This window comes from Nelumbo lutea, chromosome 3, assembly GCF_056320005.1.
Source record: "Nelumbo lutea isolate HS-2025 chromosome 3, American lotus-T2T, whole genome shotgun sequence".
Lineage (NCBI taxonomy): Eukaryota > Viridiplantae > Streptophyta > Magnoliopsida > Proteales > Nelumbonaceae > Nelumbo > Nelumbo lutea.
In genome coordinates, this window is record NC_142686.1 from 69,149,167 (window position 1) to 69,176,488 (window position 27,322).

Sequence of the window (27,322 nt, forward strand, 5' to 3'; positions counted from 1 at the left end):
TAAGGTAGGGGTGGGAGAAGTTAGTGCGTTAATTTTGTTCTAATAACCAAAGCTAAATGTGTTCTTAGAGTTTGAATACTAACCTGAGTTGTCCATTCTTCTTTTTAACTAGAACCATGTTAGCTAACCACTATGGGTGTGCGATGGGCTTGATAAATCCTACTTTTAAAAGTTATTTGACCTCTTCCTTGATTTTCAGAGCTATTTCTGGATTGGAGATCCTCTGTGATTGTTTCACTGGTTTGAATTTTGGATCTATGCACAAAGAGTGTTTGATGAGGGCCAAGTCCAAGCCCGACATCTGGTCATATGACCAAGCGAAGACATCTCGGAATTTTGTGAAAGAAAACACATGTTAGTTTTATTTCTAACGAAATCCTAATGTTTGTGTTGTGGAAATGTTTCTTTTACCTTTTAGTAGGTCGAGTAACTTCTATTTCTCCTCAGATCCTAGTTTGGCTGAGATGTATAATGGCCTTTTCTCTACTCCTTCAATGGCCATTTTTATTTATTCTAATAGTTCTTCCACTGCATCGATGGAATCTTGCATATATTTGGGAAGTGTTGGTCATTATCATAGTACTCTATAGTGTCCTTCTTTTGTCCCTATTATTTCAGGTAGATTTTAGTATCCTTGGCTATGTTATTAATTGTGTGTATTTTTTTTAGTGTGTCATACCTTTGATTCTAGTAAACTTTGTTTCGATTGTTCAATGTCCTTCTGTGATGAGATCATCATGATGTCTATTTGCAAAGATGGTGTGGCAAAATAATTATACAAATATAACTTGAGATGAGCACATGGATATATACATATTGGAGAGTGTAGTTACCATTCCATTCATGGTGCATGCATATAATGATGGAGATATATGAATATTATATGCGTAATGATATTTTGGTTCAAGCGATGAGTATATGGCAATTCTGATTTGAACAAAAAGATGCACGTACAATGATTGACTTGAATTCAATGATTGCAATATAGCAAATTTTTGATGATGTATATACGGAAAATATCAGGGGTATTGGTTATTTCAATTTTAGCAATGGTGGTATAGACTACAGTGATCATTTCATGATATGTAACAAACATTAATCGTAAAGTTATACATTCAGGATGGCTTTCTTAGTGGCTGGTGCATCACCGTCCTCGTACTCCTCTATGATGGTGTAGTAACTCTTCCCGTCAATGTTAGTGACTCGTACACACCTCGTCCTATTCTTCATCGCTGGTAGGCAAGGGGTTCATTCGCAGGGTTTGGAAGATGTACACCTTCTACGTTGGCTACCCTCATTTTACCCTCATCGGCCAATTCGGTGTAGTAGATCACATCCTATAGATGAGCCTTTGATTTATCAAAAGGGACACGAGTCACTAGGATCCTCACCACACGTACCCTGTGTTTCTCCTTAATGCATTGATGGCATGTTGAAGGGACTAAGGCCAACCCATGTATCAATGGGTGTCCTTGCTGGGCATGGTATACAGTCCTCGAGATCACCTGGAATTATTAGGTGATAGTGAACGACCTTATCGCAACTAGTAGCTTAATGGATCCTTCTGTGATAGATGTGTTACCATTGAAGTCCGTCACTTCCATAGGTAACCCCTTGATTGTCTCCTTCTGGATGCTCATCAACTTCAAGGTGTGGATGGATACCAGATTCACGGAGCTCCTTGGATCAACCATGGATCGCCTCATCTCAAAGCCTCCTATCTTTGTTGCGATATGTAAGGGTCAGTGGTCAGCATGTCATCTTGAGTGAACTCCATGTTTGTCCTATTAGATCGGTGGGGCTCCAACAACCTTATAAATGTCTCTTCTAGTGCCCTAATGGAGAGCCTCCTTTTCTAGGCACAGGCTCCCTGCTTACTGAAGAATTATTGTAGTTTCGGGTGCTATTCAAACCTCTGAATCAACATGTTTGGTGGTCTTGGCCCAGTGATCTGACTATGTTGATGCTTCCTCCCTGGGTGTGCACAGTTTCCTCTTCACAAAATCATCAAGCTTTACCTTTTGTACAAACAATCACCTTAGAGAAAAATAATCTATCAAGTCGTGGTGCGATGACTGGTGAAAATTACACCACCTTCCTCCGTGCTTATCCTTCTCTGGTTTGATCCTTGACGTTGGTGGCAGCAAATTAATGACATGGTCTTCCACGAGCTTGTTCATGATCATGATCACCTCCTCTTTGGTGCAGGCAAAAGGAGGAGGGACCGGTGCATTATTTTTTTTGCCTTGGATGTTATTGCGATAATAGGGCCCCTACCTAGGCTCTCCTATATTGCAAGGCTTTCTATTGATAGCATAGGCCTCATTCTTCCCATATTGTCCTAAGGCTGATGTAGAGTAGGACAAAGTGCTTTTGATAGTGTGCACCATCCTCTCTGCGCACTTCCACAACTTGCTAAAAGTTTCAACTTCTACATTTTCTATGTCTATTCGATAGGAGGGCTGCATGCCTTGCACGTATTGTTTGACGAAGCTCTTCTCAATGACATGCTTGTCAAAAACTTAGAGGGTGAACTTCTAAAGTCCCACAACTTAAGCCAAGAGATCTTCCCCTGCGTGTTGCTCTATGTTGCGTAGGTCTGCCATCGTTAGTCTCCGCTCTAGGGTAAACCACTTTGATAGGAACCACTTCACCAATTCTGCCCACGAGTCAATGCTACCTGCGGTTAGGTTGATGATCCAGGTGTAGGCCGGACCAGTTAAAGATTTGGAGAACTCCTTGACTTTTAGATCTCCATCTAGGGCAAAAGATTCCAAAATATCCTCAAACTTGTTTACATGCTCTTGTGGGCTTCCCTTCTGCTTATTGTACTATGGCCACTGTTGGGGAGGGACGTAACCAATGGGGTAAGGTTTGTAGATGATTTGGTCAGAGTAGGGTTTTTGTAAGATGAGTGAGGCCTAGGCTTTGTTCTGATTCTCCACCATTAGCCCTTGAGCGTATTCCTTCAGTTCATTGCAGCTAAGTGGTGCCTCTGTCATCGGGTTGGTCTAAGGAGTGACCTAAGGTTGTTTAACGGTGGGTTGGTTAGTTTGTGTAGGTGTAGGATTGGTCTTGGCGGGTTGCTCAGGCTCAGTAGGATTCTGATTGGCAGACTGGTGACTGGTGGGGATGGATGCAAGAAGAGCAACTGGGGTAAAAGGGGATTGTTTAGTCCTGGCCAATTGCTAGAGGAGAAGCTATAGAGTGGCTCTCATCTCCTATTGCATCTACTCCATGCGGTCGAAACGAGACTCAAACTCGTAACCTTGTTCGATAGCATTTTGATGTCAACCTGCTCGGTCGACTCCATACCAAACTGATCTCCAACCTCTGGGTTGATGTTCTCTTGGTTGTTGTCGTGTTCTTCTGGGATGGGGGAAAGGTTACTCCTACGTGTGGCCATCCTTTATGATCAATGAATAACTAGAGATTCTAATGTGAGTAAGGTGGTTAGCTACGCACAGGGGTCTCCTCGAAGGACAAAGGAAAGCCGAGAGCTGGAGGTAGGCTAAAGGCCAGGGAAAATAAAGTGATAGAATGATGGTTTCGTTATGAGATGGACCCCTATTTATAGGGAGAGATCTCAAGGTCCTGAAAGGAAGGGGCCAAAAGTGTTTGGTTCCCACTAGGAAAGTGAATCTTGGATTTGTTGTCAGTTATCAGGGAACATTGCTAGGGTTTCCTCATGTGTCTTATGAGATATTTGAAGGATGAATTTTCCTTTCATCTGAGGATTCTCATAATACACACATGCTACTTCTTTCTTGGCCCTTTTAAACCAACATGGTTTGCGTGATGTCTCTATTTAGATCACACAGCCTTGTTAGGTCCACACAGAGTCACGTAGTGCATATTATTAATGACACACGTGCTCCTTTTATTCGCTTTCGTTCTGCAATAAATTTGTATTCATCGCAGTTCTGCAATGGCTTTAAACTCATTGCAACCCCGCATGGGTCTAAAGCTCATCGTAGCATGTTTTGGGTTATGAGTTCATCGCAAATATGTATCGGGTTATGAACTCATCGCAAACATTTATGCTGTGCAGGTTTAACACCTTTTGTGCTCTGATGGTCTAAGTGACCACCATGTACCTACATCTTGAACCATTATAAATGGATAAAGGCTGTCAGTGAAGCCCAACATCAAGAATGTATTGTAACTATTTACTATAGGACACAAAAGGAATGTTCATGATACTTAAGTCAATATATGAACATTGAAAGTACTTTTATGCCTTTTATAGATAATATTTTGTGTTTGTATTCTTCTTTCTCTCTTTCCTTCTTTCATCTACAACTTCGTAGTTTGAATTTGTAGCTAAGAATCATGCTCGGTCCAACTTTGAAGCCGTCAGATGTTTTCTATATATAAGTATAACCATTCAGCTTGGTTCCCAAAGAAAGAGGTTTTACAATGCTTTTATTATATTGTTGGCTTCACAATTTCGTGGCTTCTAGGAAAAAAAGTGTCATTCTCTTTCTCACAAGGGATAGGCTTAGTGTTAACCATCTAGCATATAAGCTATATCTACTTAGCTATAGACGTTCCTGTTGAGAAACTTCTATAGGTAGGTAGATATAGCTTATGCTAGATGGTCAACACTAAGTGGGCAAGTTGAACTCTACACCCCTTCAAACTGGTGCCTAGGAATGAGCATCAGTTTGTTCACAAGAAATATGCCTCAGCTTCCCGGGCTTGAGTCGTAGCTTTCATCAACAAGTCAGCAAGTTGGAGTCCACAAGACACACGTGGAAGAGAGATAATGCTAGCAAGGAGGACGTCGCAAATAAAATGGCACTCAACTTCTATGTGTTTTGTGCACTCATGAAAAAACAAGTTAGGATGCAATCTTGATGGCACTGAGATTATCTAAAAAGAGGGGAATTGAAGGTGGAGGCTCATGTAGGAGAGCCCTGATCCAGATAACCATTCAGCTTGGTTCCCAAAGAAAGAGGTTTTACAATGCTTGTATTATATTGCTGGTTTCACAATTTGGTTGCTTACAGGAAAAAAAATGTCAATGTCTTTTTCCCTTGGGATAGGCTTAGTGATCTAGCATAAGCTATATCTACCTAGCTAAGAATAACTTCCTTCTTGGAGGAACTTCTTGTCTTGTGTTGTTGAATCACCAACACTGAAGCTCTATTGCGACTCTCTGATGAGGCAAGCAAGTCTCCAAGGATTCCAAGCTCTTTGTATTCACTCCATTCTGTAAGCCCAGCCAAAACTGATGATTCCATCCTTTGCTGTCTACCTACAATTATAAGGTCATAGTTCTCCTGTATTGATAAAACCAATTTGGTTGTTTGGGTTCCATCTCTCACCTCCTCTTCTATATACTCTATATCTTTTCTGTCACCAATACAAAATCCGTCCAACACCACCTCATCAAACATTCTTTCCTCATTGAAATTGAAATCCATGCCATCTGTCTCATTTAATCGAACTACAGTGAGGTTGATGCTTGGGTTTCCAGCCATTCGAATGGAACATGCCAATGCCTCTCGATCATCAGCACCTCCCATGAAGAGAACAGCCACATTGTATGTACTCTTTGTCAATGTCTTATAAACGGAGCCTTCATCAAACCAACGATCAACAACCATTGCTACAGAGCATGGAGCTTTTTCAAGGACCATGTTGTTCAAAGACCTTGGTATAACCTTTTCTGATTCCGTTTGTCCAATGGAAACCGACTGTTTTAGGAAGGGGATGATTATGAGGGACACCCCCTTCTCAAGTGCAAGTGTGTATACGTCATTGTCCATGCTTTCAGCAGGAGAGATAGAGGTAAATACTTGTAATAAGACGGCATCTCTATTTTCTTCCTCATAGTGCTTAAAGGCATTTATGATGTATTTGGAATAGTTGTTGGATGACTTTTGATGCATTTCGTGTGTAATAAGGATAGGCGCAGCTCGACCAACAAGCTCGATCAGATGGAGCACAAAAATGCAGACGGGGCTTTCTTTAGATGGTGGTGAAAATTTCAGGAGCTTGATGATGGTGTGCACATTTTCTTCTTCCTTGATACAAACTAGTATACGAATTCCACAACTCAGGTTGGAGTTTAAAATAGTCTTGTACTTGTAGCCTGCATATTTCCTTGAGGGGTCATAGAGAGCATTCACAACTGGGCACACTATGGCTGCTGACAACAACACTGACATGGCCATCATTGCAAAGATCTCATCATTTATGTTCTGCATTAATTCAATTAGAAACAAGGTCAGAGAATCTATGTTTAGTATTATTATCTAGTAGTTAAAACTTTCTGCCATGTGCGCTTGCTTGCTTGATCAGATATTTGTAGGGGTGGATTCCAGCTGAGCCGAGTCAAATAGCTAGCTACTCGAGAGCTGGGCTTGTCAAGACAATATGAGGCTTGAGTTCGGTTCGAATTAGAGAGTTGAGTTTGAGTTTGGCTTGAGTCAAAAGCTCATAAGTTCGAGTTCCGTCGAGATTGAATGTGAGTGAAATGCTTTATAAAAGTAAAAAATTATATATAAAATAATTTATTTTTTATTTGATATTTTAAAAATTAATAAAATAATTAATCATTATTACATATAAAAATAAAAATATTATATATATATTTATTTATTTATTTATGTATGTATACATATATGTAGAAGCTCGATCAGACTCGCTAGCCTCATGAATCAAGCTTTATTAGGCTCGATTAGCAAACAAGCCTGTAAATTGGGCTTGAGCTCAGCTTGAATCTTGGTTTAAACCGAGCCAAGCTCGAATAGCTCATGAAAAACTCGACTCGTTGCCACCTCTAGATATTTGGATTAGTATAGTTTCAATAAGGGTGTCGAGGGAGCCTGGCATGGGCTTACAATTAATTTGTTATTCTATAACTTGCTATTGCTAGCACAAGAAAAGTGCAGTTGTGGTGGTTGTGTGTTGATCTTGAATTTAATTAGTATGTTTGATGACATACCTGATTGTCCAATAGAATAATGTTTAGTGCCATCTCAATTACGCCTTTGGCATTCAAGATAAAGGCAAGTGATAAAGAGTCACTGAAGGGCATCTTGCTATACAAACAAGGAAGCATGATTGCTGAAGTCTTCCCCATAGCGGAAATGAAGACAATGGTCACAAATGCCGTCACGATGTTTGGAGTTTTGATGCTAAGCAAATTTGTCCGCAAGCCACTATAAGTTAAGTAGATTGGCAGGAGAAACATTGAAGAAATAAACTCGAACCTTCTGACCAAGGTCGACCCTAAGGGAGGCCCGTCTGGAGTAGCCAAGCCGAGAATGAATGGTCCAAAAAGAAAATTTAGTCCCAGCATCATACTCAAGAAAGAAGAAACAACAACTCCTAGAAGGATGAGATGGATGTAGCCCTCTTTCACAGATTTCCCTTCTGGTGTCTTTCTGGCTACCCAAAACAGTGCTGGACGGACAATATATATAATAAGTAAAAGAAAGGCAATACATAATGTGAAGGCGTGTATTGATTTCTCTATGTGCCCTTCTCCTATCTTAATGTTGATGGCGAATGTTGAGATGCACGTTTTGGTTAGATCACTGACCAATGCAGAAGAAAGGGCGAGACGACCAAGCTCTGAATTGAGGATCTTCATCTCAGTGAGGAGGCAAGCAATAACAGGAAATGATGTCAATGACTCTGCTGCTGCTGCAAAGTAGAGCATTTGTCCTACGACAGGGTCCAGCTCCAAAACATATCTCATGACGACAACACTGCATATGCCCAAAATTGAAGGAACTATAAGGGATAAAAGGCCTATGATCATGGCCATTTTTCCTGTTACCTTGAACATTGATGGATCCATTTTAACCCCGATAATGAATGCAAATAAAATGAAACCTAACGATCCAAAGGTAGCAAGTGGAAGTGAACGTCCAGGAGGGAACAGATCTGCGTCCTTGGTGAGCTGACCAATGCCGGAGGGACCCAAAACTATGCCACCCTAGTAAGATAGATCACCAAATAAAGTTGTCAGTAGCATTACAAACTGCCCTTGCATTTCATATATAGTTTTTGTTTAGCAGTAAACCAGTCAATTTTACTGAAATAAGAATAGTGAAAATTCTGTATTTTGGCCTAGTGCCACTTTGATCCCCAAACTTTAAAATGCGACAATTCAGTACTCAAACTTTTAAAACGTGACAATCCAGTATTTGTTGTTAACTATCTGTTAATCAGCTGTTAAGTGGCATTTGAAAAAGACACAAATACCTTTTGAGTGCCATATAATTTTCTTTATCAACAATCTAAACATTGACAAAAAATTAACAGTCCCAAATCTTTGTTTTTCCATTCAAAAAATTTGGAGTCACGTTTGAGTGGGCATTCTGGTGATCTGAATAACTTTTTTGAATAAAAGAGGCAAGGATTTGAGACTGTTAATTTTTTGTCAATGTTTAGATGGTTGATAAAGAAAATTAGATGACACTCGAAGGGCATTTGTATCTTTTTCAAATGCCACTTAACGACTGGTTAACAACTAGTTAACAGAAGGTACTGGATTGTCATGTTTAAAAATTCGAGTACTGAATTATCGCATTTTAAAGTTCGGGGACCAAAATGACATTAGACTGAAAGTACAGGACACTAATCGGGAATTTTCCCTAAAAAAATAGTTGAACATTTTTAAGGCCTCCTTCTCCTTGTATATAAAACAGAATAACACTGACTAGCACATAGTTTTTAACAAATTTGGCCATGGCTACTGGCTGTCATATACATCCCCCTATCCTGTACACAGACTGGAATTAGTCAATTAGAGATGGGTGAAAATTCCATGCCCCATGAAAACATGTGCATGGTAGCCTTGTGCTTGATCAATTTCTTCAAGCCTGGCCTGGACATAAAAAGAATCTATGAAAACATACACCAACTTTTTTTTTTTCTTTTTCTTTTAAAATCATTATCTTGCCAAGTTGTCATGTATATGTGGATATGCTCATTTAAATAATGAACTCATAAATGCTAAGAGATAGCCATGCTCTAAAATAAAAGAAAGGTTTGGTTCCATGGTGCTTTTTTTTTTTTTTTTTTCTTTCGAGGATGATTCAATGGTGTTTTAAGATCTAACGTTTTAACTTAATTCATGGCATTGGAAATCTAGAAAGTGAGATGTTTTGACATAAAACATACTGCACAATAGTTAAACGCACGAATCATGGCCTTAGAACTGAAGTGGGAAATGCCAACCCAATAAAAGATATGTCTTTCAAAAAAATAAATAAAAGCTAGATATATCTTTTCGATATTCTCCCTACACATTTTTAGAGATCACTTTTTCTACACATGGTTTTACCAATGTTAAAAAACATGAATAAGGGCCTTACATGCATTTAGGGATGCAAGTCGGGTGGGTTGGGCCGGGTTTATGATCAATCCCGGCCCAATTCCAAAATATGAGCTTAAGGCTTAAGCCCAGGCCGAGCCTAAGGTCAAGCCTGATTTTTCCAACCCGAGCTCAAGCGACACTGTAATTTCATTGATGCAAATACCCCATTTGAAGGTATATTCTCCCATTCACCCTCATTGAATTGTATATTTAAAGCATTTTTATTTTTTCTCATCACTAAATTCTACTAATTAAATCCATACATAATAAATTAATAATTCCAATAACATAAAAACTTATATTTTTAAAATCCAAATGGAAAAATAGTGTTTTCATATAGGCAATGGTAAGACATTAAACCATTTTAGGTTAAATGGGCTAACTCATGTTGCCACAAATAAACAATAAAAATTCAAAAATAGATAAAATAAAAAAATATAGAAATTAAAGAAAAATTGGAAACATTTTTAACATCATACATTTGACATATTAAACAATAATAAGGGTGTGGAGCTTTCTTTTTTACTAAGCTACCCCTATTTTTGAATTTAGTCCCTCTTTAATTCTGAGGATTAATAATATAATATCATTTACAATTTTTCACATCATTTAATTCCCTCTCATTACGTATTATATTTAAGGTATTAACTCACATTCTCTCTCATTAAATCTTGTATTCAAGGTATTTTTTATTTAATAAATTCTAATAATTAGAGCTTTATCAAATACTTTTTAACAATATGAAATCCATGTTTTTTAAGGGGTAAAATTCTAAAAGCTCCCATGAAGTTTCTGACCATTGCTAAAACCTCCCCTAAAGTTTTAGTAATTACAATCACCTCTCTGAACTTTGTAACACAGTTGCAAGTAGGCCCCTTCTCTTATAATCCTCAAAATCAAGGGGCATAAAAATGTCCAAAATAACCATGTAGTTAATTTGACTAAAATGCTTATTTTCCAAATTTTTCCTTCATATCAATCACTGCCCCAAACCCTTCCAATTTCTTCTCTGAAATTGATTTATTTTATAAATTTTTCCTTCATATGAATCCCTCAAAGATGCAATTTAAGATTCTTTTTTGTTGTTGTTGTTCATAAAGTTTGTATTGTTTGTTATGCAAAACCCAACCTCAATAGTAACTGCATGGGTATTTTGGACATTTAGTGTGCCTCTTGTTAGAGGATTCTAAGAGAGGGGTCTACTTGCAAATATATTAGAAAGTTCAAGGGAAGCGATTGCAATTACCAAACTTTAGGGGGGACTTCAACAATGATCAGAAACTTCAAGGAATGTTTCAGTAATTTAATCTTCATTTAAAATTAACAAAAAAAAAACCAAAATTATTCTTCTATCCAAGTGGTAGATAAGCCAATTCAACCATCCTGATTAATTGGGTGAATCCATGATATCATAATTAATAATAAAATATTTAAAATAGTAACAAATTCACAAAATAAAAAAAATATAGAAAAAATGGGCCATTTCTTTGATATTTTATATTAATCATATTAAAGAAAAAATAAGTGTCATAAACAAGAATTGTTTTTATTGATAATGGAAATGAAATACAAATTTAAAACCAACCAAATGAAATTGATTTCCTATTTGGTATGGGCCAACAATTCAACTTTTAGGTCAAATGTGTCAATATTTGATGTATAATTAAATAATTAAAATGAAAAATGAAAAAATACATAAATTTTGCAAAAAAAAAAAAACATATGGGTGCATCTCTAGTATTGTATATTCATCTTATAAAATAAAAACAAGTGTGATAAATAAGAAATACTTTTATATACCTGAAAATATAAAAAATGTAATTTGAATTTAGTTACTTTCAAATAGTGAGGGCAAAACATCTAATTTGAACTATTATTTTTCACATCATTCAAATCCCTCTCATTAAGTCATACATTTAAGGTGCTAACGCCTATATGGTGAAATGTGATGCCAATTCCCATTCTTGGGGGAATGGCCATTCCAAGCTCTCCCTACCCCCTATGGAATGGGATTCCCATAAGAAAGTCTATCAAGAAATAAAGAACTCATGACAAAAAGCCCCCTAAACCCTAATGATAAGAAATAATAAATTAATACTAAGTTAATAGAAATAAAAAAGAATAATAATATATTAACAATAAAATAATAAAATATTATCAAAATATTAGTAAAATAGAAATAAAAGAATAGTACTATAATAAAATATTAATTAGAACAATGATATTAATTATTAAATATAATAATAAAATAATAATACATTCATAATTAAACAAAAAAAATGTTATGAAAGTAATAACGAGATAATAATAATAAAATATTAGTAAAGTATTTACAAAGTATTTGAACCTTTGAACCTTGACTGTAATAAAATATCAATAAACTAATAAGAAAGTAAGAATAAAATATAATAATATAATAAATTATTTATAAAATATAATAATAAAAGTATTATTTATTAAATAATAAAAATAATTAAGTACAAATATATATATATATATATATATATATATATATATATAATACAATTAAACTAATAGTGAAATACTGACATATTAATTATTCAATAATAATAAATTAATTATAGAACAATAATGAAAGTAATAAAATATAATGAATTAATAAATTAATAATAAATACTAAGGTATTAATTTTTAAATACTAATAAAACAATAATAACAAAGTACTAATAAAATAATAATTATATATTCAAAAAATATTAATAAAGTAATAAGAAAATAATAAATAGACTAATAAATTTACTTTTGGTCATGTTTGCAAACCAAATGGACCCTAAAACTCATTTTTATAAACATTGAACAAAAAAATGAAATTGTCCTTTTGTCCAAGTGCAAGTAAGCAATTCAACCATCTAAGTCAAATGGGTCAAGCCATTATGTCATAATTAAATAATAAAAATTGAAAAAGACAAAAACACAAAATATACAAAAAAGTACATAATATTTGTAGAAAACATTTGGGGCATCTCTAATATATAATTATTTTATAGATATAATATTACTATCTTTGGAAAATAATATTTGAATGTATATTACTATCTTCATCATCTAAAATTGCCACACACATGTATATGTGTGAAATCGAGCTGTTCTCAGGCCGGATTCGGGCTACCTAAGGGTTAAGCCTGGGCCCGACCCCCCCCCCCAAAAAAAAAAAAAATCGATTTCTTGGGCTTAAGCCCAGCGCGAAGACCGGAAATCCAAACCCAGCCAGTATAAAATGTGGGGCTGGGCTGGTTCGGACTCAGGTTGGGCCCACCCAAATTGCACCCCTAGATGCAATGGTGTGACCCTACCACGATGTCACTTCATCTACTTGATCTCAAGGTTTAAACGTGGCGCTAAAACTATTGGTAGCAAAAGTGGCTTGACACATAATGCATAGAACCTAATGCAAGTAAGGTGACCATGTTATAGATGGGCCAATAAAATGAATACACATCCCAATCGTGAATCGTGTATTGGGAACATCTTCTCATGTACCAATACAATCCAATTAAATATGTTTTAAATCAAATTGCGCAATCAAAACAGGAACAACACCATGTACCAACACAATCAAAATACTTTTAACCTACACGCTTTAAATTTCGTCATGGTTTTAATCATGATGCTACTGATCTTTTCTATCATTCTCCTCCAATTTTATTCCCTATATCATAAAAGGTAGAGTGAAAAGGTGTTCATTAACTTATTTATAACATTATATTTTTTGTAGAGAGAGAGAGGAGGGGGATTACTAGGATTTGTGGTACAATGGTTGGCTGTTGGAAAGGCTTGAGTAGGAAACTGATGATTTGCTGAACAACAAGGACGAGTGATGTCTGCATTGCCACGAGAGGTACCGAGTAAGCCAAATATGAACTGAAAGGTTCATGATACAGTATCCACCTCCAGAGACCACCCTTTGAATCGATCCAGCCAACTCGATGGCAAGCAAACATGCTGCCTTCCGGCAAACCAGCCAAGAACGTTCTCTCGTCGTCCATATTTCCGCTTCCGACGTATTGCTACAGCCTCTGCTGAACCTCCTCTCCCGTCCTGTGCCTTCCTCGCTCTGTACACAACCATGGAGCCGAACGAATGCATTCAGTTGGCGAAGGCACGACAAAGTCGGATGACCAGGTCCTACCACCCCATCATTGCTCAATTAATTAATATACGCCACTATATATCCATCCCCAGCACTCAGACTGTTGATGATGATTCTCAGCCATCAAACGGTTGACTATCAGAGTTAAACAAGAAGAAAATTGCCACGTGGCTAAATGCTTGATATGCCTAAGTGAGAATTTTTAGGATGGGCCCGTTGACCGGGTAAGCTTTTGCTGTCGACAAGTGACATGACACGTGTTTTAGGCAATAAGATTATAACGTCCCACTAACTGTACGAAATTAGAAAATAAAAACATTTGTATCGTGAGAGCGAGACAGGATCTGCTCCTCACAGACTCACCTCACACCGACCTTATTATTATTCTCAACCTTGCATTTTCAATACATGGAGTGATGGGGGGATGTGCCTCCGTGATCGGTATAAAGCGTATTCTGTGATGATCAGATCCTAATTCCACGAGAGCACTCTTCATATCGATCTCATAGTATGTTTGAATTATACATCCAAAACATTTCTCGTATTTATAAATTATTATTTATGGGAGATATTTCTAATACACGGTGAGATGTGATTGACGCCTTCTTTGCATTTCGTTTTCCTTTTCATATTTTATTTTGACTATTTTCATCCTCTAGTTTGCCTTTCCCCTGTCTCCATTCTCCACTCGCCCCCCCCCCCCCCGAACCTTTTCCGCTTTGGTCGGATAAGACTATTTAGAGAAAAGTCCTACATCCTAAGTCCCAAATATGAAACATTAGGTCAAACAAAATTAGAAGCTGACCACGCGCTCAATAGTTTACATTTATGGGATTATGATAAAGACGCTAAAGGAAAATTATATGGAGGAATCTTGATTGGGATAGTCTGCAATGGTACAAAAACACTATAAAAAGGATGAAAAGCTCATACACTTGCAATGAGCACACGAAGTCACCCGGGATGTGCGATGGTCATGAAATGCCTTTCGGGATCTGTGATAAGCACAAAGGGCCATCCAAGACCCGTGATGAGCATAAAACACCTCATAAAACCTGCAATAACCATAAAACATCTCTTGGAATCTATGATGAGCAATGAGCATCACCCAAGGCTTGTGATGGACATAAAATAACATCACCATTCTAAGACAAACCTGATACACAACTAACACCTTGCGATGGACACAAAGCGACAATCCATGACTATAATGAAAGGTGGATAAACCTCGAGGCCGACAACACCCACCTATGGGAGATCAACATTCTTTCTAGTCATAGTGAGCTATGACAAGGCATTTCGAGGATAACTTATGAAACACTCGAACACGTTAGACGGATCAAGATCTTATCCTCGACATGTGTCTACAGGGGAACCCATAAGGGGATGTAGCCTATATTTGTCATGCGAGAATCCTTAGGAGAAAGGAAACCATATCCTTGAAGGATCTCGTTAAACACGTGGCAAAACCCCAATGGTGCTCCATTAATAATTCATGTAAAGATAAAAACCCCTTTTCCTAATAGGAAATGTCTCCTTTTAGGTCATTCTCCTTATATCCTTGGGTTTCTCTCTATAAAAGGGGGAATAACTCTCCCCCAAGGGGACAATACCATATAACTTTAATCCTAGGGTTCTCAGAAGGGCTCTCGCACTCAGTCTCTCTTTCTTCCTTCTCTTATCTTCTCCTACCATACTCTACAATCGGTATTCCTCTCTACATTCTCTCTTTCTTGCCGTCTTCTCTGGACCTTCGAAGACTTGACCAAGCGTTGTTGTCTTACCACAACACTTACATTAGAATCTCTGGGGCGGATGATGGCATCGAGTTTTGATGGGAGTTGGGAGTTGAAACTAGTGTGAATGATGGTTTGGCTACCAATCACCATTTTCTTAGACGAACTGCACACAACAACAGTATAAATTGATGTTTAGCCTCTTCCACTACTGCAAGTGCAGTGGTAGTTTTAACAAAGTTGACACCAATCAAAAGATGAGAGGACCGAATTATTGATCCCAACTCCGATAGGGGAAAGTGAAATGTCGACTTCTCATTTAGGCCATGTTCTTTTTTTATAAACACATTTACCTCGGTAAATGCACTTATCTTTATCTCTTTAAGAGATAAGGATAATCCCTTATCTTATCTGCAGATAAAGATCAACCCTCCTAATCTAATTAGGAGTTTCCTGATCCAACTAATGGGATTAAGAGAACCTCTCTTTAAAGGCTATAAATAGAGCAGCAAGGGGCGAACAAAAAACACATAGAAAAGAAGAGAGATCTTATGGTTTGCATATCACAAGAAAGAAATATTGCAGTTCGACTACTTCAGATTTCTACCCTTTCCTGCTCTTTCCGCCTCTACTAGTTCGATCTCCACCTATAGGAGCGATCAAGAAGAGTTCTTGATATTATCTTTTGGGAGAAAAGATCATCAAAAGTCATGCTCACCTGCCCTCCATCGAGTTCTTGTTGAAGAATTCAGTTCTTGCTAAAGAACCATCCTATTGATTCTGCTCCACCTTACGCTGTGTCATCTTTAGTGGGAGCAATCTTTGGCATTCTCCTTAGGCATGAACACGTTCGTTGGGGATTACTACTACTCTGTATCAGATATATCCCTCTCCTACCTTTTGGTTTCAGATCTAGTTCGGTTTGGGTTCAAAATTGATCATTGAAAATGCAATTTTCTAAAATTGGGAATGTGATTCCCACATGGGAGATAGAGAAATTTTTGAAATTTCGCCCAATCTACCTGTAGGGTTCGGCCATCCATATGATGGATCCCTCATCCCTTCAGAACACTTCTTGATCGCTCCCACAGGTAGAGATCGAACTGGTAATGCGGCAAGAGCAGAAGACAAGAGTAGTCGAACTATAGGTTCTTCTCTCTTTGTAATCTCTGAACTGAGAATTGTATGTTGGAGGTTCTCCCTGCTCCTCTATTCATAGCCTTTAAAGAGAGCATCTCCTAATCCCATTAGGAGTTTCCTAATCCAAATCTTATATTTGGATTTGGACTCTCTTTAAGAGATAAGGATAATCCCTTATCTTATCTGCAGATAAAAATCAGCCCTCCTAATCTAATTAGGAGTTTCCTGATCCAAATCTTTATTTGGATCTGGACTCTTTGAGTGGATAGGGACAATCCCTTTCCATCTACTGATCTAAATCCCAGAACCGCCCCCTTTTAATTAATCTTGTTAAGCTAATTCGAATTGGGCTTTAGGCCTATTAAGTCCATCTACTCACTTACCCTCCAAACTATTGCCTAATAGGATGTCCTTGTATGACGTGGAACCCAAACATTGATCTACACATCAGCCACATGGGTTCAGCCTAGCCTCTCTTACAAGGCCTGGCCGAAATCACTATAGGAGACAGTGAACCCCTAAGTCCATCACCATGGGCTCTTAATGGGCCCAACATTTACACTAAATGGTCCCTGGGTCAAGCCACCTAATAAAAACCCCAAGGATTGTGGGCAGATGCAAGATTAGCCCATCAAGTATTACCCTCAATGGTCTTACACTTAACCTCTCAGCCCATAATGATCAAACACTGCCCGACAAAAGAAGACCTCTCCCTCGGCTGCAAGGTACAATGTTGCACTCTCTACTCACATGGATCCCAGGAATTAAAACCTTTTGCAAATATTTTGAAACAATAATATATATATATATATATATATATATATATTGCAAAACAAATTTCAATGGTTTAAATCGATTGCCGATAGTTTTGGCTTCCATCAGAGAGAGTGCATCCCCGATCATTCACTTTGCCCGACAAAGGGGTTGATCATGTCACTATGATCACCCACTCAGATGATTCTCGGACTGTCCCATACCTAGGTTTTGACCCCATCTAAGGATCTCAGTGATTGGCATTATTAAAGACAGCCCAATCCGACACCTAGTGTAGTATCACAGTCGAGTCTAGGGGTAAGGTGTAACATTCCAGTTTTGCCCATCTATCTCCATAGTCCAGGGCAATATTGGAATTCTGGTCTGGTTCAGGGTTTCCCACACTGCATGTACCTCAGGTCTCACACTAGCAGGTGAGACAAGCCACCCCTACCAACTTGGTGGCACATCAATGTTAGACTTGGCAGGATAAATCTCCCCAGATCTATCCAATGGCTTTGAAGATTTTAAACTAACACGAGTTTCATATGTGTCCAGTTTAAGGGTATTATACAGAAACACACAATGATAAGGGCATACACTGTCTAACATCCACACCATACTAGGATAGCCAACTGGGCAGCAGTTTGGAGGTCAAGTGGGCAAAAGCCCAATTCGAACTGGCTTAATGAGATTAATTAAAAGGGGGTGGTTCTAGGATTTAGATCATCAGATAGGATAAGTGATTATCCGTATCCACTCAAAGAGTTCAGATCCAAATAAATATTTGGATCAGGAAATTCCTAATTTGATTAGGAAGGCTTATCTTTATCTGAAGATAAGATAAGGGATTATCCTTATCTCTTAAAGAGAGTCCATATCCAAATACAAGATTTGGATTAGGAAACACCTAATGGGGTTAGGAGATGCTCTCTTTGAAGGCTATAAATAGAGGAGCTAGGCAAACCTCCATAACACAATTCTCAGTTCACATATTACAAAGAGAGAAGAATTTGTAGTTCGAATGCTCCTGTCTTCTGCTCTTTCCTACTCTTGCCACCCCTGTCAGTTCGATTTCCACCTGTAGGAGTGATCAAGAAAGGTTCTTGATATTACCTTTTGGTAGAATTGGTAATCTGAAGTTGTGCTCACCAGTCCTCCATCACATTCTTGCTGAAGAATTTGGTTATTACTGAAGAGTCATCCTACTGATTCAGCTCCACCTTACACTGTGTCATCTTCAGTGGAAGTAGTCTTTGGTTTTTCTCCTTGGGCATGAACACGTTCATTGGGAGTTATTGTTACTCCGTATCAGGTATATCCCTCTCCTACCTTTTGGTTTTAGATATGGTCCGGTTTGGTTTAAAGACCTTGGAAATGCAGTTTTCTAAAATAGGGAATGTGATTACCACGTGGGAGAGAGATAAATTTTTAATGTCCATCAATCTGATTGGAGCTAAGGGCATACACTATCTAACAAATCCCACTTGCACTTAGGTCCAATCGGGTACAAGTCGAATTTCCATACTATCCACGTGTTTCTCAAACACTTTCAATGTCAGTGGCTTTGCCAATGGTTATGCCACATTCTCCGCTGATGCTACCTTCTAAATCTGGATGTCCCCACTACCAACAATCTCCCATAGTAAATGGTACTTCCTCTTGATGTACTTTGACTTTGAGTGGGCTCGGGTCTCCTTAGCCTGAGCAAAGGCTTCAGTTTTGTCACACAATAGTGGAATGGGTGATGTGCTGGATGGAACTATTCCTAATTCTTGAATGAACTTCTTTATCCATACTACTTCCCTGGCTACTTCACTTGCAACAATGTACTCGGCCTTGGTCGTGGAATCTATTGTGGACTCTTGTTTGTCGCTTTTTCCGCTAGCTGAACAAGACTCCATCGTAAAGATGTAATCAGATGTGGGCTTTATATCATCTAGGTCTGACTGGAAGTCGACATTGGTAAACCCTAGAATCTGTAGTGAATTACCATCAAATACTAAACAAAACTCTTTTGTCATCTGAAGGTATTTGAGTATGTTCTTTACAATTGTCCAGTGCTCCTATCCAAGGTTTGACTGGTATCTACTTACCACACTCACACCCTGAGCAATGTCTGGCCGAGTGCACATGGCATACATGATGCTCCTATGGCTGAGGCATAGGGAACATTTCGCATGGCCTCAATTTCCTCGGGAGTCTTGGGAGACATGCCCTTGGAGAGAGTGACTCCATGTCTGAAAGGGACAAATCCCTTCTTGGAGTTCTCCATGCTGTATCTTTTGATAATCTTGTCAGTGCAAGTAGACTGGGATAGTCCTATTATCCTTTTCGATCCATCAAAATAGAGTCAAAGTCCCAAGATGTAGGAGGCCTCTCCAAGATCTTTCATGGAGAATTGCTGCGAAAGTCATACCTTTACCGTAGTCAACATTCTTACATCATTCCCAATGAATAGAATATCATCTATATACAAAACCAAAAACGTAACCTTATCCTCACTGATTTTTCTGTAAACACAGGGCTCATCCGGATTCTGCTCAAAGTCAAACTGTTTGATAGTAGAGTCAAACTAGATGTTCTAGCTCCTAGAAGCTTACTTAAGTCCATAGATGGATCAATTAAATTTACACACCATGTGTTTCTGACCCGTAGCAATGAAACCATGCGGTTGCTACATATAGATATTTTCAGTAAGATCCCCATTTAGGAACATAGTTTTGATATTCATTTTCCAAATCTCATTGTCATAGTGTACTGCTATAGCTAGCAGGATCCATATGGATTTAAAGTATGGCCACTAAAGAAAAAGTTTTCTCATAATCGATTCCCTCTTTTTGAGTGTACCCCTTCGCTGCAAGACGAGCTTTCTAGGTCTCAATCTTCCCATCAGGGCCCTTCTTCCTCTTATAAATCCATTTGCAACCAATTGCTCTCACCCCAAGGGGTGGATCTACGAGAGTCTAGACCTTGTTGGTTTCCATTGACTCCATTTTGGCTTTCATGGCATCTAACCACTTCAAGGAATCTATGTCCAACATAGCTTCCGTATAAGTATTGGGATCTTACTTATTGATCATGGCTTTCATCAAGTAACTTTCTTGATCATAGTCGTAATGAACTAGAGGCCTAAAAGCCCGGGTAAATCTTCTAAGTTGGGTATTATCTGGAGCCTATAGTACATCTCCTGTTACTCCTGAGCTCTCCTCATCAAGAACAACTTCTTGACTATGATTGTCCAAGATGTAATCATCTTTCAAGAAATAGGCATTTCGACTTCAAAACACATTTTGCTCTCTTGGGTCATATAATAAATATCCTATAAAGCTTTTGGGGTAGCCTACAAATAGGCAACGACTGGTCTTGGATTCTAATTTGTCAACATTTGTTCTTTTAACATGTGTCGAACAACCCCCAAATTTTCAAGTGTCTTAAACTTGGTTTCTTACCAGTTCAAAGCTCATAAGGAGTCGTAGAAACTGATTTGGTTGGAACTCAGTTCAGAACATAAATCACAGTCTCTAATGCTTTCCCCAAAAAGATATAGGTAGTTTTGAGTGGACGAGAAGTGAACGAACCATATCTAATAGACTCCAATTTCTCCTCTTCGATACACCATTTAATTGTGGTGTAGTAAGAGGAGCTAACTATGATACAATCCCATTGTCTTTTAAGTAGTCCCTGAATTTGTCTGAGAGATATTCGCCTCTTTGATCTGATCGAAGGTCCTTAATTTGTCTCCCTAATTGTTTCTCGATTTCTTGTCTGAACTCTTTGAACTTTTCAAATGATTTAGACTTATGTCTTATTAGGTATACGTAACCATACCGAGAGAAATCATTGGTAAAGGTTATAAAACAAACATGTTGGTTGTGTGTCCTAACATTTATGAGACCACATACATCAATATGTATCAGGTCAAGTGTGCCTGTAGATCTTTCAGGCTTTGCCGTAAATGGTCGTTTCATCATCTTACCCTGAAGGCAAGGTTCACAAGTTGGAAGATCTTCTACAGTTAGAAAAGATAAAGGACCATCCTTTACCAACCTTGTGATACGATTTATATTAATGTGGCCATGTTGGTAATGCCACAGGCATGCGCGATTAACCGTATCACGTGATCTTTTCTTGAAGATAATTTCTGACGTAATTTCGGTTATGTTTGTTTTCCAAAGAAGGACGAAGGACATAGAGACTATTCTCAAGTACTTCATAAGTGAAGAATTTTTTATTTAGTTTAATAGTAATCGTATTACTAAACAAAATAGAATAACCATCATTGCACAATTTTGAAACAGAAATTAGATTTCTTCTCAAAGTAGGTACATAAAGACAATCTTTAAGCCTAACAATTAATTCTCTGAAAAATAAATCTATAGTTCCTATGGCTGTAGCTACAACTGTTGCAGAAGTCCCCAAATAAAGCCCTTCATCATCACCCAACCTTCTACTTATTTTGAACCCCTACAATGTGCTACATGCATGAGTAGAAGCCTTAGAGTCAATACACCAGGATGCAGACGTGACCAACATATTGGTCTCTATGACAAGATATTTGAAATTACCTTCTTTTTCTTGGTCTCCAGATACTGAAGGCAACTTCTCTTCCAATGACTAGTCTGCTTGTAGAAGTGACATGCATCCGATGCCTTGTCCTTCTTCTGATTTTTAGGCTTGCCAACTTTCTTTTAAGGCTTCTTCTTAGCCTTCATCTTTTTTTACTTGACTTGCCACCTTCAACAAGCATGGCTATCGGCTTATCCTTCTTAATTAGTTTTTTGGTCCTCTGCAACATATTGATGAGTTCCTGAAGGCTAACTTTTAGCTTATTCATGTTGTAGTTCATGATAAACTGATTAAAGGAGGGAGGCAGAGAATTTAGGATTGAATGAGTTTTAGTGTCGTCATCTAGCCCAGAACCAAGAGCCTCCAGTTCATTAATGTAGCCCATCATCTTTAAACAATGGTCATGAACTTGTTGGCTCTTAGACATCTGTGTGGTCATCAACAATTCGAGGACCTTCTGTCAGGCAAAATGATTCTGCTCCTCGTATGGTGTCCGAAAGCATGTCATTAACCACTTTAGAACACCAGTTTAATATTTATAAAATTTTTCTGATTTTCAAACAAATACAAATGTAGTAAATGGGTGAGAACTGGCCATATCCACAGAGAAGCAAGGGAAAAATTGTTACTTACATAGATTCGATAAAGAGAATACAATTGGGATTTGCAAAAAATAAGAAAATAATATTTATTAATGCTAAAATTAAAGGTTTGGAATTAAACAAGACAATAACTAAAATTCAGAAATTAACAAAGTACTAAAATTAACAAAAGAAATAAATAAAAGTGACTTGAAAGCTTGCAGGAACCACTCCTGACAAGAACTAGGCATCCTTCCCCTCTTCAGCCCTTGATCCCCTCGAGACACCTTAGCCTTGAACTGGACGACTTTAGGTCTACAAAACAAAGAAATGGACAGGACTTAAATCTAAAAGAGTACTGAAATAAAAATAATAGAAAAGAAAACAAAGAAAAGTAACGAATGGTTAATCAGATACAGTGGCGGTAGTTGTAGATTGGTTGAACAGCTTGCAAGAACCCCTCCTGACAAGAACTGGGCATCCCCCCCTTCTACAACCTTTGAACTCCTCAAAAGACCTTAGCCTTGTGAACTGAGTGAATTGACCAACCCTTTTTCCATGGCCCCTAGGGTTCTTTTTATAGAGAATGGTGGACACAACTGGGAATAGAGAGAAAGAGGGGGCGACAACTAGGTTTCTGCAAAGTTATGGGTGCCCTAGGGTTTCTAATGGAGGGTTAGTATGATTCTAGGTGATCCTAGGGCTAAAAAGAAAAGAAGAGGGGACCAATATTATATAGGGATGAGCTTTGGATGCCCATAAATGAATGGATGAGTTTGAGGCACCTTGGGTTGAATGGTGGAGATTAAAAGAGGTAGGTCACGCCCTAGAATGGATGGCTGAGATAGAAGATGGAATGAAGGGCTGAGATCTAGGGGTTAGGGGCTCAATGGTGAGGATTAGCAGTTAGGTGGTACGTTAGGGTTTAAAAAATACAAAGAGAGTGCCCTACGATGGATGGTGGAGATTAGAAGAGGTGGAGGGTAGAGATTAAATAGATAGGGGCGACTAGGGTTTGCTAAGGATGAAAAGAATTGGTTAAAAAGCGCCCAAGGGTTTGCTAAGGAGAGGGGAGCATGCTAATACAGTAGGAAGGGCACCATATTGGGTTTAGCAGATAGGAGGTGCTCCCCTTCTCTGTTTTATACAAAAATACCCCCTCTTTCAACTGAATTTCACAGTAGCTTCCAAAAAACCACATTTTAGCCATGTAACATCCCCAATTTTCCATAGAACTTGCATAGAGACCTTCAAAGGTCACAACATTGAATTTAACTAGGACAAGGGCACATTTTGACTTTTCTAAGGCCAAAAATACCCTTGAAATGATGCCCTTAAGCCATCAAAATGCAGAGTTATCACACCCCCAACTTAACCATTGCTAGTCCCTTAGCAATGCTATTAGATAGTGTATGCCCTTAGCTCCAATCAGAATGACGTACATTATGACATTTAATGTAAATGAATAAAGTACATATTTGATTCATATTATTATGGTGTGTTTCTGTGTAATACCCTTAAATTGGACACATATGAGACTCGTGTTAGTTTATAATCTTCACAGTTGTTGGATAGATCTAGGGAGATTTATACTGCCAAGGCTGACACTGATGTGCCGCCAAGTTGGTTGGGGTGGCTTGTCTCAGCTGCCAAGATGAGACCTGAGGTACATGCAATGTGGGTTTTCTTGAAACCCTGAACCGGATTAGAATTCTAGTATTGCTCTGGACCTTGGAGATAGAAGGGCAAAATTGGAATGTTACACATGACCCCTAGACTCGATTATAATACTACACTAGGTGTCGGATTGGACTGTCTTTGATATGCCAATCAATGAGATCCTTAGAGGGGGTCAAAATCTGGGTATATTGGGACAGTTCGAGAATTCATCTAAGTGGGTGATCATTGTGATAGGATCAGCCCCTTTGTCGGACAAAGTGAATGATCGATGATGCACTCTCTCTGATGGAAACCAAAACTATCAGCAGTCAATTTCAACCATTGAAATTTGTTTTTGCAAAATATATTTATATAGAGATATACACACACACACACACACACACACAACACATATATATATATATATATATATATATATATATTTTATATATATATATATATATATATATATATATTATGGTTTCAAAATATTTGCAAAAGTTTTAATTCCTGAGATCCATGTGAGTAGAGAGTGCAACATTGTACCTTGCAGCCGAGGGAGAGGTCCTCTCTAGTCAAGCTGTGTTTGATCATTATGGGGTGAGAGGTTAAGTGTAAGACCATTGAGGGTAATACCCGATGGGCTAATCTTGCATCTGCCCATAGTCTTTAGGTTTTTATAAGGTGGCTTGACCCAAGGACCATTTAGTGTAAATGTTGGGCCCATTCAGAGCCCATGGTGATGCAGTCAGGGGTTCATTGTCTCCTATAGTGAATTCAGCCAGGCCTTGTAACAGAGGCTGGGATGAACCCATGTGGTCGATGTGTAGATCAATGTTTGGGTCTCACACCACACAAGGATATCCAACTAGGCAGCAGATAAGAGGGTAAGTGAGCAAATGGACTTAATGGGTCTAAATCCCAAATCGAACTACCTTAATGTGGTTAATTAAAAGAGAGCAATTTTGGGATTCAGATAAGCAAATAGGATATGAGATTATCCTTATCCACTCAGAGAGTACAGATCCAAATAAAGATTTGGATCAGGAAACTCCTAATTAGATTAGGAGGGCTGATCTTTATTTGTAGATAAGATAAGGGATTATCCTTATCTCTTAAAGAGAGTTCAGATCCAAATACAAGATTTGGATTAGGAAACTCTTAATGGGATTAAGAGAACCTATTTTTAAAGGCTACAAATAGAGCAACAAGGGGTGAACCAAGCACACACAGAAAAGAAGAGAGATCTTCTGGTTCATAGATCACAAGAAGGAAATCTTGCAGTTTGACTACTTCAGATTTCTACCCTTTCCTGCTCTTGCCGCCTCTGCTAGTTCAATCTCCACCTATAGGAGCGATCAAGAAGAGTTCTTGATATTATCTTTTGGGAGAAAAGATAATCAGAAGTCATGCTCACTTGCCTCCATCGAGTTCTTGCTAAAGAATTCGGTCTTACTGAAAAACCATCTAGTTGATTTTGCTCCACCCTACGGTGTGTCATTTTCAATGGGAGTAGTTTTTCGTATTCTCCTTGGGTGTGAACGCCTTCATTGGGGGTTACTACTACTCTGTATCAGGTATATCCCTCTCCTACCTTTTGGTTTCAGATCTAGTCTGGTTTAGGCTCAAGATTGATCATTGAAAATGCAGTTTTCTAACATAGAGAATGTGATTCCCACATGGGAGAGAGAATTTTTTGAAATTTTGCCCAACCTACTTGTAGGGTTCGGCCATCCATATGATTGATCTCTCATCCCTTCAATAGCCTTTAAATTACACTAAGTATATAGGTTCTTCCCATCTCCAGATCATCCCTAACAGAATTAGTCAAGCATCCTTATTCTAGCATTCTTCAACTCTGTATAGACCGGAATTAGGTTTCAGGGGTAAAACCATCTTGTTTTGAATATTATAGAAACTCGGCCTAAAAATCTTATTTACCTTTCCATTTGTAGACTGTCTTGATAAGTTGAAATTGATTTTTAAAAATCAGACGGGTATTCTTCTTATCATTTTCTAGAGTTGTTTTCTACCTCTGAACTTGATATGCACACTTATTTCTATTGTCACATTCCACCATTTAACGCAAATCGCTTGCCTTAGGTGAAGAGACCCATTTACTAAGTGTTAGGTGATTGTCTTTGGCATTCCCTTTTTTGTTTGACGCGAATCTCAACACTTGACTTAGGTGAAAAGACCCGGTTACTATGTCTAGGGTATCCATTGACCTTTTGTTTTCTCTCTCTTCTTTTATTTTCAACACTGTTCAAGATAGTCCACTATTTCTAACAATTTGAAGAATTTTTGTTTAATTTCTCAATCTCTCTCTTATTATCTTGGTAGGGGCAAACTTGAGAGTATTTTCTAGTTTTTAATTGGTTTCATCACTATCAAAATAAATTTTTACAAGAAAATTGTTATTCTAAAAATTAAACCAAAAATAAAATAAATAAAAGAAAATTATGCGGCAATAAATAAAATAAAATAAATGATTTTTTTTGTTTCTTTATCTGAAATAAAAGAAAACCACAAACCTAATAAGACAAAAATTCAAACAAGAAATTAAAATAAAGAGAGAAAGAAAAATAGATTCAAAAACAAAATGAAAGAGAAATAGTACTAAAAAAATAAATCGGATCTAAAAAAATAACTGAAATTTCAAAAATTACTATTCAACCAAAAATAGAGTCCAAAAATAAAAATAAAAATAAAATGGGATGACTACACCTGAAACGCAATCCAATTTCTCTTCACTTCTGTTCCATCCCATAGTCCCAGAACGCTTTGGACCCCACCTTTCGCTATTACGTCCTACAAAATCAAAGAGAAACAAGAATTAAAATGAGATAAGGGATCAAGTAATAAAATGAAAATAAAAAAAAATAATGAAACATATTAGAATAAAGCAAATAAAAAAAATTTCTTCGTTACTTCCCAGGCAACAACGCCAAAAACTTGGTGTGCCCGGAAGCATGCCATTAACCACTTCAGAACACCAGTTTAATATTTATAAAATTTTTTGGATTCTCAAACAAATACAAACGCAGTAAATGGGTGAGAACGGGTCATATCCAGAGAGAAGCAAGGGAAAAATTGTTATATACTTAGATTATGGAAAGAGAATACAGTTGGGAATTGCAAAAAATAAGAAAATAATTTATTAATGCTGAAATTAAATGTTTGGAATTAGACAAGACAATAACTAAAATTTAGAAACTAACAACGTACTAAAATTAACAAAAGAAATAAATAAAAGTGATCCAAAATTTGGATCTAGTGGCGGTAGCTGCAAATTGGCCGGACAGTTTGCAGGAACCCCTCCTGACAAGAATAGGGCGTCCTTTCCCTCTTCAGCCCTTGAACCCCTCGAGACACCTTAGCCTTGAACTGGATGAATTCAGATCTGCAAAATAGAGAAACAAGCGGGAATTAA

At 37.8% G+C, this 27,322-nt stretch overlaps 1 protein-coding gene across 1 annotated transcript; it reads right to left on the reverse strand.

Annotated features, from left to right (window-relative positions):
- Nucleotides 1-4,831: 4,831 nt before the first annotated feature.
- Nucleotides 4,832-13,572, reverse strand: LOC148865442 (cation/H(+) antiporter 15-like). The gene is made up of 3 exons (XM_088975419.1): nt 13,099-13,572; nt 6,956-7,954; nt 4,832-6,209 (listed from the first exon to the last, which is right to left on the reverse strand). The coding sequence occupies exons 1-3, from the start codon at nt 13,345-13,347 to the stop codon at nt 5,079-5,081; spliced, it is 2,379 nt and encodes a 792-aa protein (XP_088831545.1). The 5' UTR covers nt 13,348-13,572; the 3' UTR covers nt 4,832-5,078.
- Nucleotides 13,573-27,322: the final 13,750 nt, after the last annotated feature.